The sequence below is a fragment of the Prionailurus bengalensis genome, chromosome B4 (genome assembly GCF_016509475.1).
Source record: "Prionailurus bengalensis isolate Pbe53 chromosome B4, Fcat_Pben_1.1_paternal_pri, whole genome shotgun sequence".
NCBI classification, from domain to species: Eukaryota; Metazoa; Chordata; class Mammalia; order Carnivora; family Felidae; genus Prionailurus; species Prionailurus bengalensis.
Window position 1 is genome coordinate 116,259,671 of NC_057358.1, and position 15,267 is coordinate 116,274,937.

At 38.6% G+C, this 15,267-nt stretch overlaps 1 protein-coding gene across 1 annotated transcript in view; it reads right to left on the reverse strand.

The window, feature by feature from the left end:
- Positions 1-2,823: 2,823 nt before the first annotated feature.
- The window catches only part of NDUFA12 (NADH:ubiquinone oxidoreductase subunit A12), a 29,375-nt gene continuing 16,931 nt past the window's right edge, over positions 2,824-15,267 (reverse strand). Inside the window, exon 4 of the mRNA XM_043562143.1 lies at positions 2,824-3,091. Within this exon, the coding sequence (XP_043418078.1) occupies positions 2,911-3,091 (181 nt within the window). The 3' untranslated portion in view covers positions 2,824-2,910. The remainder of the gene's footprint in view (positions 3,092-15,267) is intronic.

A 15,267-nucleotide genomic window follows, 5' to 3' on the forward strand; every position in this document is an offset into this window, starting at 1 on the left:
GTACCATGCCTTTCTTAGTTGTAGCAATTTGTCCTTAACACTGGAGGGACCATCTCTACATGTGCCAGGCTACTGAATCCCTGAGGATTTTACTAAGGAGTCAAGTCCCTACATTTCTGGAAGAATCAGATTCATCTTTTGGTATATGTGTGTCTCACCGAGGCTTTAGGGTTTCTGGTATTGTCTGTTCTGCATCAACACAGTAGACTAATGTAACATCTTATGGTTCAGTGAGGCATTATGTGTCCTTGTGTAGCAGATGGCTGGACTTGACATCCGTGGGACAGATTTATAAAGCTATTTCTGTCCCTGCCATGTAAAAGCAAACAGCTGCTGATGGATTCTACAAACCAAAATGGATAAAAATGCAGTGGTTAGACCCATAGTTACCTCTCCAATGCCAGAGGCTATATTAAGCTGCTCCAATAAAGAGACCATTTCAGGAACAGGAGCTACAGTTTAGATCATCTTAAGATTAGTTTTATCGTACAGCCCACTGTCATTCTCCAAGACGATCACTCTTACTTACCAGTCAAATGGACGTACACTGTCCCTTTGGGGATATGACAGGAATGATCCGCATCTTTCTACCCTCTGATGGTTGTACTGACGTTGCACCCCAAAGAGATTCTGCTTTTTCACTTATTCGGGCAGGGAAGGAACACACAATGGCTTCTCCTTGTCCTTCTGCCACTGGAGCACTTACTCCCCAGGGCAGAGACCTAATGTTGAGGTTCTGCAAAGGATGTCCAGCCCATCTACACTTAGGAACTGAGGAAATAGACCAAGGGATGGATGGGGTGAAGACAGAAGAGTTCATGTTCCGGTGAAATGAGGGTCCCATCTGCCTCCCATGGTCTCTATTCTGACCAGTGAGTGGGCTATAGTGTTCTCTCTTCCCCCTAAAGTTGGGGCTAACTTGGAGCAAGTATCCGCGGATCCCTGAAAACTTTAGCTATTTCTCCATTCCAAGTATACATCACCTGAAGAAGCAGCTGGGCAGAAGGTTCATAGCACACATATCTACTATTAAGGGCACGGCTCTTAAGTCAAGGGTTCTGGTCCTAAGAATCACCTCACGTCTAGGAGTTAAGGGAGAAACTGTGATCTTCTAGCTTGACTCAAGCGCTCCTTACCTAGATCTGTAAAGTTGTTTACACACGCACACAAATCAGGTTAAGACCTAAGGTGGCTGCCTGGTGCTCTCCTACCGGGAAGCCCTAAGATTACTTAAACATAGCCAGAGATTGCTGCAGCTCAGGTCATTTCCTAATTATCACCTCTTTCTACCTTTCCCCTCCCCATAAGTACTACACCCATTTTTCTCTAACAGGTGAACTTCCAGCATATCTGATCCATAAAGAATAGCAGCCAGGACAGAATTTCTAATTGCTCACAAGTCTGATGTGTCCCTAACGGCATGAGAAAACAATGTTTTGGGCCCTGACGGAACAGTTAGTGAAGTGGCAGACGGACAGAGCGTAGGAAATCCAATCTAGCACAGGCCAGCTTTTAGTGTTTGGTTCTGCTCTTCATTAATCGGCAAACTTCATTAATCGGCAAACTGCCCAACATAGCACAATGAATACAGTATCTCCTGAGGGCACCAAATATAATCTGATCCAGGTAAGTAAGGGATATTGAACAGTGAGGCTGGGAGCAACCTCTAGTGTCTTATGATCGAGAATGTTTCAGAAGAATGTTTGGTGTATTGATTTCTTTAGCTTAGTAATTCACAACCTTGGCTGCAAATGGATTCATCAGGTGGGGGAACACTGTGGGGAATGTTAAAAAATACTGGTGCCTGGATCCCAGCCTCAGAGATGATTTAGTAACTTGGATCTCTGTATTAAAAAAACAAAACCAGAACCAAAACCACCCCAGGTAACCCTAATGTGTAGCCAATGACATTCTAACTTCTTCCAGATGTCCCTATATCAACAGTCAGTCCGTTCTATCCCTTCATTTTCATATAAGAACCCGAGGAGGTTAGCAAAGTCATGTAATTGCCCTGAGTTTTACTCAATGCCTGGAGTTGCGATTTGGGAATTGAGGTTCACTTTCTCCTGTAAGTTCTCCAGTGCTCTTGCAAGCAACCATCTGGTTTCAAATTCCTAGCATTTTTCTCCTCTCACCGTTAAATTGTTCTGTGGTGGCTGCTAACCAATACCCAAAGGCCTTCTCAGGGAGCTCATGGAAACTGGTGACTAAAGGCAATAATCTGATAGGCTGTCTGATCACCGAAGCTGCTAGCTTTCCATCCAGAATACAGAAGGGTGTTGCACTGCTTTTCCTAGTACCCAGATACGACCAATTCTGAAGATTCCACATTTCCCTGAAGGTCTTTTGTCTACAGCCCATTCTCTGGAACCAATCTGGATATTAGCTAAAGTTCTTTTATTTGCAAATAACAAGAAAAATCAATGATCCCAGTTAGCTTAAGGAAATCAGAATATATTGGAATGGATCCTGTGATAGTTCACAGGTCCAAATAAACAGTGAAAGAACCAAAACTCAGGAAATAGGAAATCCCTGATAACCTTCCCCTTAGAGAGCTACCATCAAAGCCATTCAGCTCTGGTGACTCAGCCTGTGTCCCACCATGTTTCAGATTCCCACAATAAAGTCTGTTGGACTCAGCTCAGCTTTAGGCCTTCCCCTGTCGGTCAACTATGTGAGGCAATGTCCTGAAGCACAGCCATGCCCACGGCAGCAAGGAGGGAATACACCCCAACAGAGGTCTAATTCAATTACACATGTTTGTAAGCTTCTATTTTGCAGTTCATAAGTGACAAAGGTAAGGGCAAAAAGGCATAAAAGACATTGCTTAATCAAACAATTTTAATCAGTAAAAGTGCAATTACATGAAGAGCCCCATATTATACATGTTTAAATTATTTTCCATCGTCTTTACTTGTAAGGTGTTGAAGGTGGGACCCACTCTTGAATCTTCTTTCTAGTGGTAGAATAAGGTACATATTGTTCTGGAGTGCCACTCACATTGAACTTATGGTTTGTCCAAATGAATTTACGAGCGGTAGGTGGTTTTGTTGTTGGAGGATCATCAGTCATAGAGTGAAGCCAACGATGCCTTAAAGAGGAAAAGAAAGACAGTTATGAAGAGGCAGGATGGTGTGGTGGCAGGCGAGCTAAGCGGGCAGCTCTGGGGCTATTCTGTGGCTTGAGCTCAAATCTCAGCTCCCTCACTTACTAGCTGCACTTCTATGCCTTAGCTTTTTCAACTGAGCATCCTGACTTCTGAAAGATGGCATAAGGATGAAATGAGATAATACACATAAAGCCTCTAGAAAAATTCCTGTTCACAGTAGGTACTCAAAAGATGTTAGCTATTGTTTTTATTGTTACTATATTTCATCATATCTACGACACTATCAATTTTCAAATATACACCATTTTATATGTTATCTCTAAGAAAAACATGCTGCCAATTAACTCATGATACTATTGATTATAATATGTACCCTAATTTTAGAGGTAAAAATGTATTTCAGAATTGATGAAATACAGCACTGCTATTAGATGCTAGAGGCTGATCTGGAGTTTCGGTATGCTCAGGCTGCTCTGGCTGATGAAGCTCTAGTTTAAAACTGAGAGGCTCTTGCTGAAGAAGAGATCTCTGCAAGCACCTTAAATTCAAGCTTCAGATGAATACTACAGAACATACAATTTGTTATATTAAAAACATTAAATCACAGCCTAAAGTTCACAAGTATTTCAACTTTTAAGTGTTTAACAATTTAAAGGAAGCTGGGTGCATGGAGTAAAAAGGAAAAAGACAGTGAAGCTGTCGCTAAGGGCAGAAAAAGCAGGGATCAAAGTCCAAGGGACAAATAGAAGAACTGAGCAGGAAGCCACACTGAGTTTATATGGGACAGGAAGTGGAAAGAGGATTCGTACCAGATTCCCCAAAGCTGGAAGCTCACAAGAAAGGATGATGTTATGGGAAAAGGGAATGAGGGGAGGGAACAGGCAGAGAAAGGCAGCTCCAAGAAAAAAAAAAAAAGGAAGGGGGGATTTCCTAGCTATAGAGAAAAGGACAAGTAGAGGAGGTTTCAGTAAAATAAGACTACATTAATGAGAAAAGTTTATGACGCTACTTATGTTTAAGAATATGTTAGTAGTAATTGATAGATATAGCTAGGTATTGGCTAAAACCAAAAAGAGAGGAGATAAATTATTATTACTATATTTGTATGTATACATTTGTATGTATTTGTATGCATATGTATTACTATATTTGTATGCTATATTTGTATCTAAAGACATTGTATCATCATCAGCTAACACAATAAGGAATGAAGACATCTGTATACACTGGGTTGGTGTCTCTCTCACATCCTCCAACAGAAACTGGGGATTAGGGAAAATGACGTGGACCAGTGAACTGCGACTATGAACATGAGCCCCAACTGAGATGCTGGCAGGCAGTGAGACAGGCTCTACTAGCCACTCAAAGGAGGGATTAGTTGTCAAAACTAAGGCTGATACTTGCCAAGGGGCTTTATGTAAGCTTAAGGCACAACAGAAATATTTAACTTTTACCTTGCTGAGGCAGCTTAAGTAACTAATTTATGTGAACAAAATAACAGAAAAATTTTATTTAAATAATTGCTGTCAAGACTCTTGAAGGTTAAAATGATATTTAAGAAAAGAGTCCAAATCTGATATATGTCTATCCAGTTACTTAAATGAGGGACTGAAGATCTCAGGGAGAAATAGAAAATGCTCAAGAAAACTAAAAAATATTTTTACCATAATACATAAAATCTGAAAATGTTTATCCAGCAAGGCTACAGGCAAGAATCAAGGAATGAGTGAGCAACAATTTATTCTCATGATGGCAGTATAAAGAGCTATAAGAAACAAGAAAATGTTTATAATCTGCTAGATTGATGTAACCTTTCTGTTGTTGTTGGTATAGTATTATTAAATAAAGGCTAAATAAATCATACCTTCTAGATTTCCACACCAAACAGTTTTTGCAAAGCAGATTTTCAGCTGGGTCATTAAATTTTTTTTAGTATTTGTTTGTTCATGCATTCATTTTTTAGAGAAAGAGAGAGAGCACACACGTGAGGGAGAGGGGGAGAGACAGACAGAATCCTAAGCAGACTCTGTGCTGTCAGCACAGAGCCAGACGCGAGGCTCGAACTCCTGAAACGTGAGATCATGACCTGAGCCAAAATCAAGAGTCAGACACTCAACTGACTAAGCCACCCAGGCATTAAATAATGTTTGTTTTTTTTTTAATGGATATGAAAGACTAAAGAAAAACATGATTGTTTTTTGAGGTAAAAATGTTCATCATACTAAAACTAGTATTCTTTCCCACTTTAGTTTATGAAGCATATCCACACATACCATTCAGTTACTTACTTCATACTAATCTAAGTATCTCATATTTCAAAACTGAGTACACAGAATTGAAATGACTTTCCCAAGGTCCCAAAGCACATATGCCACCAAGCTGAGGCTTGAACACAGCTTCTCAATGGTTGAAGAGAACCTTTTGGTCAAGAGACTTAAATTACAATCAAGAGATGAAATAGGGTTAGGATTATGATAGCATCTAAGTATCTGCCAAAATCCTGAGAGCTATCTAAATAACCCCAGGATGGGAATGATAAATCTAACATTTAAAAGACAAAAATAGTTCATCACAAGATAGCCAACTCAAACCTTGTGGGCTCAGTAACTCTTATTTCTAAATGCAAGCTGAATCAAAATCCCAACGGGTTTTGACAATTATATTTCTATGGATCAGCTGAAAGCCTACCCAAGAAAATTTTGAAAACCCCCAACAATCAGGAAGATTGGCATTATCAGACATTAAAGGTTGCAAACATTATAATGGTATAAAAACTGGTAAAAAAGAACAATAATATGGAATAAAATTCTCCAAACAGACTAAAGTATATATAAGGTAAGGCTGCCATTTCAAATTATTGGGGCAACTAAATATTTTTCAACAAATTATGCTAGAATAATGAATTTTGTTGAAAAGAAATCAAGTTAGATTTCCCTAGGCATACATCAAAATGGATTCCAGACAGATTAATAATGCTCAGATACAACATGAGTGAATATTTATATTCATAAAATATTGATATCTATAGAATGTGAAGAACCATTTCTAAGATTAACATTAAAAGCAAAAAGGCATAAAGAAAAAGTGTTAATTCTACTACATAAAAACTGAAATGTCTATGTCAAACAAGATTAAAGGATAAAACAAATGGGGAAATATTTGTCATATACAGAAAAGTAGTTCACCTATCATTACAAATCAGAAAGAAAAAGTCAAATGTCCAAAGGAAAAATGGACAAAAGCCATTAAAGGATGAATCATAAAAGAAAAAAGTAAAAATGGCAAACACAAAAAGCTCAATCAAAGCAATGCAAAATAAAATCAGATATAGTTATACTTTTATTTGCTGAACTGGCAAAGATTTTAAAAAGTAATAATACCCAACACTGGTGAAATTATAGAGACTAACACTCACATACAACTGAATGTATATACACTAAGAATATAAATCGAGGGCAATTTGGCAAGAAGTACCGAACACTTTCAAAACATGTTCATTCATGGATGCAACAATTTTACCCATAGAAATGTGCCTTAAGGAAATGGAGACATGTGGGTAAATGTTTAAGAACAAGGTCACTGACCACAGCTTTATTTATATTAGTGAAAAAAATGGAAAGAATAAAACCAAGAATGAAACGCAATACTTAAATAATTCATGACATAGGGGCGCCTGGGTGGCTCAGTCAGTTGAGCATCCGACTTCGGCTCAGGTCACGATCTCACAGTTCCTGAGTTCGAGCCCTGCATTGGGTTCTGTGATGACAGCTCAGAGCCTGGAGCTTGCTTCGGATTCTGTATCACCCTCTCTCTCAGCCCCACCCCTACTTGTGCTCTGTCTCTCTCTCTCTGTCTTTCAAAAATGAATAAACATAAAAAAAATTTTTTTAAATAATTCATGACATATACATGACAGAAGACTAAAACATTATTAAAAATTGTATTACAGAGAATATTTTATGACTGAGAAAATGTTCACCATATGTTAAGTTTAAATGGCAGATTATTCACTTAATTTATTTAACAGTATTTACATAGCATTTATAAGTCATGGATACCATTCTAAATACTTTTTTTTTTTAATTTTTTTAACGTTTTATTTATTTTTGAGACAGGGAGAGACAGAGCATGAACAGGGGAGGGTCAGAGAGAGAGAGACATACAATCTGAAACAGGCTCCAGGTTCTGAGCTGTCAGCACAGAGCCTGACACGGGGCCCGAACTCACGGACCGTGAGATCATGACCTGAGCCAAAGTCGGCCGCTCAACCAACTGAGCCACCCAGGCGCCCGTCTAAATACTTTGCAAGTATTAACTCCTTTAATCCTTATAACAACTCTATGAGATAGATATTATTATCCCAATTTAATAGATGAGGAAACTGGGGTACATTATTAAAAACTTGCCCAAGGTAGTAGAGCTAGAATTTAAACCCAGGCTACCTCTTCAAAAGGCCTACTTAACATTAAAAACAAAAACAAAAGGATTTGTATGAATAGAAAAAGAGATCAGAAGAATATATATCAAAATGTTGAGGTGCCTGGTTGGCTCAGTCGGTTAAGCTCCAACTCTTGATTTCAACTCAGGTCATGATCTCATGGTTCATGAGCTTGAACCCTGTGTCAGGCTCTGTGCTGACAATGTGGAGCCTGCTTGGGATTCTCTCTTTCCCTCTCTCTCTCTGCCCCTCCCCCACTCATGCTCACTCACTCTGTCTCTCAAAATAAATACTTTAAAAAATATGTCAAGGGGCGCCTGGGGGCCCAGTCGGTTAAGCGTCCGACTTCAGCCAGGTCACGATCTCGCAGTCCGTGAGTTCGAGCCCCGCGTCAGGCTCTGGGCTGATGGCTCAGGGCCTGGAGCCTGTTTCCAATTCTGTGTCTCCCTTTCTCTCTGTCCCTCCCCCGTTCATGCTCTGTCTCTCTCTGTCCCAAAAATAAATAAATGTTGAAAAAAAAAATATGTCAAAATGTTAACAGTGATTTGTCTGTGTGAATGGTTTGTCTGTGTGATAGGATAATAGGTTATTTTTGTTTCCTTTGTTACTTTCTGAATTTCCTATAATGAACATGTACTACTTTATAAGAAGAAATTAAGCTATTAAAAAGAAAAATCCTTCTTCTAATTCAGACCAATTAGAGGCAGTTTTAAAATCTTCCCCAAGTCATTTGTCTTTTATTTTGAGACCATAAATAGGTTCTGTCCATTTCTAATCTAACTCCATTTCATACCACTTAAGCCACCATTTCTTTTGTTAAAAAATCACTCAATCTAGGGGCACTTGGGTGGCTCAGTCGGTTAAACATCCAACTTCAGCTCAGGTTATGATCTCACGTTTCATGGATTCAAGCTCCACATCCAGGTCTGTGATGACAGCTCAGAGCCTGGAGCCTGCTTCACATTCTGTGTCCCCTTCTCTCTCTCTGCTCCTTCCCACTTGCACTTTGTCTCTCTCTCCCCCTCAAAAATAATAAACATTAAAAAAAAATTTTTTTTTAATCACTCAATGTAAAGTATTCCCAGATGTTTCAGTGGCAGACAGACTTTCTCTCAGTCTACCTTAATGGAATTTTTTTCTAAGCCAACTCCATCATGCAAAGTCATTCACTGAAATTACATGGGAAAAGTTCAAATAATGAACTTTTAATCTAGAAACCTCAAATTTTCTACATGAGACTATCTCTAGCATGTACTATATACACTGACAACCTTTCAACACAATAAAGATTTATTCTGGAAACTGAAATTAAGAGCAGTTCCTTCTGTCCCAAGACTAATAGGTAGTTTATTTCCTTATTTCCAGCTATGAAAATTGCCAACAACTCATCTTTGAAAAATGTTAGAATCACCAAAAACCATAAAATACCTAGGAATAAATCAAACCAGGAAGGTGAAAAATCTATACACTGAAAACTACTGAAAGCTTATGAAAGAAATTGAATAAGACACAAAAAAATGGAAAAAAGATTCCATGCTCCTGGATAGGAAGAACAAATATTGTTAAAATGTTGATACTACCCAAAGCAATCTACATATTCAATGCAATCCCTATCAAAATAACACCAGCATTCTTCACAGAGCTAGAACAATCCTAAAATTTGTATGGAACCAGAAAAGACCCCAAATAGTCAAAGCAATCTTGAAAAACAAAACCAAAGCAGGAGGCATCACAATCCCGTAATTCAAGCTATACTACAAAGCTGTAATCATCAAGATGGTATAGAACTGGCACAAAAACAGACACTCAGATCATTGGAACAGAATAGAGAACTCAGAAATGGACCCACAAATGTATGGCCAACTAATCTTTGACAAAGCAGGAAAGAATATCCAATGGAAAAAGACAGTCTCTTCAGCAAGTGGTGCTGGGAAAACTGGACAGCGACATGCAGAAAAATGAACCTGGACCACTTTCTTACACCATACAAAACTAAACTCAAAATGGATTAAAGACCTCAATGTAAGACAGGAAGCCATCAAAATCCTCAAGGAGAAAGCAGGCAAAAACCTCTTTGATCTTGGCCGCAGCAACTTCTTACTCAACACGTCTCCAGAGGCAAGGGAAACAAAAGCAAAAATGAAGTACTGGGACCTCATCAAAATAAAAAGCTTCTTCTGCACAGTGAAGGAAACAATCAGCAAAACTAAAAGGCAACCAACGGAATGGGAGAAGATAGCTGCAAACGACATATCACATAAAGGCTTAGTATCTAAAATCTATAAAGAACTTATCCAACTCAACACCCAAAACAAATAATCCAGTGAAGAAACGGGCAAAAGACATGAATAGACACTTCTCCAAAGACATCCAGATGGCCAACCGACACATGAAAAAATGCTCCACATCACTCATCACCAGGGAAATACAAATCAAAAACACAATGAGATACCACCTCACACCTGTCAGAAGGGCTAACATTAACAACTCAGGCAATGACAGATGTTGGCGAGGATGCGGAGAAAGATCTCTTTTGCATTGTTGGTGGGAATGCAAACTGGTGCAGCCACTCTGGAAAACAGTACAGAGGTTCCTCAAACAATTAAAAATAGAACTACCCTATGACCCAGCAATTGTACTACTAGGTATTTATCCAAGGGACACAGGTATGCTGTTTCGAAGGGACACAGGCACCCCAATGTTTATAGCAGCACTGTCAACAATAGCCAAAGTATGGGAAGAGCCCACATGTCCATCGATGGATGAATGGATAAAGAAGATGTGGTATATACACACACACACACAATGGAGTATTATTCGGCAATCAAAAAGATGAAATCTTGCCATTTGCAACTAACTATGTGGATGGAACTAGAGGGTATTATGCTAAGCAAAATTAGAGAAAGACAAATATCATATGACTTCACTCATATGAGGACTTTAAGATACAAAACAGATGAACATAAGGGAAGGGAGGCAAAAATAATATAAAAACAGGGAGGGGTACAAAACATAAGAGAGTCTTAAATATTGAGAACAAACAGAGGGTTATTGGAGGGGTTGTGGGAGGGGGATGGGCTAAATGGGTAAGTGGCATTAAGGAATCTATTCCTGAAATCATTGTTGCACTATATGATAACTTGGATGTAAATTAAAAAAATAAATTAAAAAAAAGTGAGAATTGACCTTAAATGAAGCACTGAATAGTAAGTGAAATGTATTCAACAAAAGCTGAACTTTAAAAATCAAAATCTTGTCTCCTGCATATAATTAATACACTTTGACAGAGAAATGTTATAGAGTAACATTCTGTAACACAGGAAAATCTACCTAAGCAGGCAGTCTGCAGTTCTTAGAGCACAGTGGCTTAATATTCTGGTTTTCTGGAGCAGAAAATAAAACACTAGGAAGGATCTGTTTTGAAAAGAATCTCGCAGCACAGTGTATTGAATAACACTCATTTTGGTTCAGGTCAAGTAGTATTTTACACAACACCCCTGACCCGAAAGAGGCTGGATTAAGCAGATGTACCCAAAGGAAGATATGCTCTGCTCCTGATAGCTGGCAACTTATTCAGGGGAATATTTTTAAAAGACTATAACAAAACAAATGATTCAGTGGGAAAAGGTATTAGAAAGGACAGGTTGGGGCACCTGGGTGGCTCAGTTGGTTAAGTGTCTGTCTCTTGATTTTTGGCTCAGATCATGATCTCATGGTTTGTGAGTTCGAGCCCTGCATCAGGCTCCACACTTACAGTGCAACAGCCTGCTTGGGATTCTCTCTCCCTTTATCTCTGCCTCTCCCCTAATCACCTGCAGGTTCATGCAAAGACAGGTTAAAGTCAGAATAGAATTCATATGTAAATCTACCTTCAAATTCAAATACAAGTTGTAAAAGAAGTGACAGACATAGCATTTCTGGATCAACTAGAAGAAGCAAAGACAATTACTGTATTCAAATTACAAAATTAGGGGCGTCTGGGTGGCTCAGCTGGTTAAGTGTCCAACCCTTGATCGCAGCTCAGGTCTTGATAACAGGGTCAGGAGTTCAAGCCCTGCATTGGGCTCTGCGCTGGGTGTGAAGTGTACTTTAAAAAAAACAAAAAAAAAAAAACAAAGGTTGTTTCAAGTAAGACAGTATATCTACATTCATTCAACAATTTTTTTTTTAATTCTTGAAATGTTTTTATTTATTTTTGGGAGACAGAGACAGACAGAGTGCCGGCAGGGGAGGAGCAGAGAAAGAAGGAGACACAGAATTTCAACCAGGCTCCAGTGTCTGAGATGTCAGCACAGAGCCTGACGCGGGGCTTGAACCAACAAACTGTGAGATCATGACCTGAGCCAAAGTCGAACACTTAACCGAATGAGCCAGCCAGGCACCCCTCATTCAACAAATATTTATTGAGCATCCACTATGTGTTAAACACCATTTTAGGCATTAGCGACACAGCAGTGAACAAAGTTGCTATGATCAAGAAGCATGGTAGTTGGGGAAACAATAAATTAAATACTCTATAACAAAACACCAGGCAGAGATAAGCGCTACCAAGGAAAACACTAGAGCAGGGGAAGAGGACACAGTGTGAAAGGAAAGGGTGGCTCCTCAGTCTACCCTATCCAGAAGAGCCCTTTCCTTTCACCACTTGTATAAGGTAAAGGTGTGACCCATGTTGGATCTGGGAAAACAGGTGGTACAGAGTGACTGAGGTGGGTATGCTCACCATTCAAGGGAAAGTGAGGACAAAGTGGCTACGTCAAGAGTTGGCAGGGCAGTGAACAGGACAGTGTATGCAGAGCCTGGCAGGGCCAACAGCACACAAGGCCTTGCAAGGAGTTGGGGTTTTCACTGTCATCATGACAGGAAACTAATGTAGAGTTCTGAGCAGAGATTTGTAAAATAACCACTCCAATTACTAAGTATGTGGAGAATACTAGCGTGCTGCAAGAATGTAATCAGACCAGTTGGAAGGTTGTGGTAGAAGTTTCCAGCAAGAGTTAACTGTGGTTTGGACCAGGGTAATAATGACAGAAGTAGTGATCAGATGTGGGACATATTCACAAAGTAATCACATGGAACCTGCTGATTGACTGGATATTAGAGAAAAAAGACCCGTGAGGACGACCCTTAAGTTTCTAGCATGATTAAACATGAGTCATTTAAGGGCTTAAGAACATTTTGCTTGATAGGTCTGTTCATCTATCTATGTTGGGCATTTGAAGATATTGAAAAAATATATATCCTACATTTATAATTGTGACCTAAAATGTTGAAAGGAATGTAATTAACTAAACTGGAAAAAGGAGATAATTGTTTAAGAGATTTTAATCCTTTCCATTTGAGTTTATCAAACAAGAGAAAATAACTGTTCTTTATTTTTATGCAAAAATGTTCAATTTACTAATCTTGTTATCCTATTTATAAATTGGACCTCAAGGCTGAAGAACAAGTAGGTTTTAAAAATTGCAGCTTTAACTCTTAATTACAGAGAACAATCGGATGGTTACCAGAGGGGAGTTGGTCGGGGGATGTGTTGAACAGGTGATGAGGACTAAGGAGTGCATTTGTGATGAGCACAGGCTGGTGCAAGGAGGAGCTGAATCACTATACCCCTGAAACTAACAGTTCACCGTATGCTAACTATACTGGAACTAAAATAAAAAATGATAATAGATTGCAGCTGTAATAAACAGTATATTCATTTTAAATCCAAATTTCCATTAATCTTTATACATCAAAAGCCCCTTAGACACTAAAAATCTCAAACTGACAAGCAGAATATTTAGTGAAATGGGGAAAATGTTTGTGATTTATTAAGTGAGAAAAGGAGGCCAGCAAACAAAATACTGTTACACACACATATCTATATATAGTTATTTATAATCACAAACCTTCTTCTAAAGAGGGTATGATCAACAAATCGTAATCTGTTCTCCACACTGTGATCCATTTGAAATATTCCTTCTCTTTAAATGCAGATCCTCAGGGGTGCCTGGGTGGCTCAGTGAGTTAAACGTCTGACTTCAGCTCAGGTCATGATCTCATGGCTCATGGGTTCGAGCCCCGTGTTGAGCTCTGTGCTGACAGCTCAGAGCCTGGAGCCTGCTTTGGATTCTGTGTCTCCCTCTCTCTCTGCCCCTCCCCCATTCATGCTCTTTCTCTCTCTCTGTCAAAAATAAATAAACATTAAAAAAAAAAAAAAGAAAATGAAAAAAAAAGAAATGTTAACATTGTTTATTTCTAGGCCAAGGAGTTTATTTTTATTTCCACTGCATGTATCTCTGGGTTTTCCAAGTTTTCTATAACAATTACACATTTTTATAATTAGAAAAAAATTAACAGTAATTGTACTGATTGTTTTAATAACCTGGAAATTTGCTTATAATATTAAGAGAAAAAAACTGAATATGATTATGGACACAACAATGACATAAAAAATTATTTAAAATGACTAAAGGAAATATGCCAAATGTCGACAGTTGTCTCTCAGGGGTTATGTAGATTATCCCTGGCCCCTGCCAGATTCTTTAAACTTTTCTGGTCTCTCACATTCTTAAGAACAGATTCCATTTGACTCAATGAACTTCATACTGCCAAATCAAATGGATGCTTCTCTGTCCTTACTTATCTCAAGCAATCTCTCAGCATCAATCAATTCAGCTAGCCTTCTCTTCTTTGTTGAAACACTATTCTTTCTTGCCTTCCCTCTTACCTTGCTAGGTACTTCTCATTTTTCTTTGCCAGCTCAACCTCTGTCCTAAACTCCAGATTTATATACCAGCTGGTCACCTGACACATCTATTCTCTTGGATTTCTGATAGGTATCTCAAATTTACTATATCCAAAGAGAATCTGACCGCAATCCTCCACTCCCCATCCTACTCTTCTCCCAGTCTTCCCGTCCCAGTGAATGGTGACACCATCCAACCTCTCAAACCTAAACCTATGAAGCAACTTTGATTCCTATCACGCTCAGTCTCCCTAACTTGCACCCTATTTTTCTACAAAGGCATCTAGAACCTCATATGCTAACTGAAAAAAAGCTGACCACAAGGAAAAGGGATCCTCACAAGAGTAAAAACATGTGTTAATTACGCTATGGCTATGGAAAAATCTTCAAGGCAAAAATAATTTTCTGTTAAAATAGGAAATTTTCAACATACACTATTATTTGGAAAATAGTGTATTTATTGTATTACTTCAGTAATTTAACCATTAATCTTAATAAGAAAAATCAATATACAAGGAGAGACTAGCTGTACTACATTGAGGGAGAAAAGATGTTACTGAGAAATGAACAGAAGGTGCCACCAAGTGGGGAAAAAAGTATATACATAGTAGAGAAAAATCTAGGTAAGCCATATTTGTTTAACTTGATTTAAAGGATTTCAGGGTTCCAACACTTCAAAAAACTCTTGATAGAAGTAGAAACAGTAATTTTATACTATTATGCATAAAAGAGCCCAAATTTTCCACCATTTTACTCTCTCAACATTTTCCTTTGTCAAATTTTATACAGATACTAACTACTTACTTGGTTTATCTGTCACTAATTCTTTTGTTTTTAATTTTTTTTAACATTTATTTATTATTGAGAGACAGAGAGACACAGAGCATGAGCAGGGGAGGGGTACAGAGAGGGGGAGACACAGAATCTAAAATAGGCTTCAGGTTCGGAGCTGTCAGCACAGAGCCCGATGTGGGGCTCAAACTCACAAAC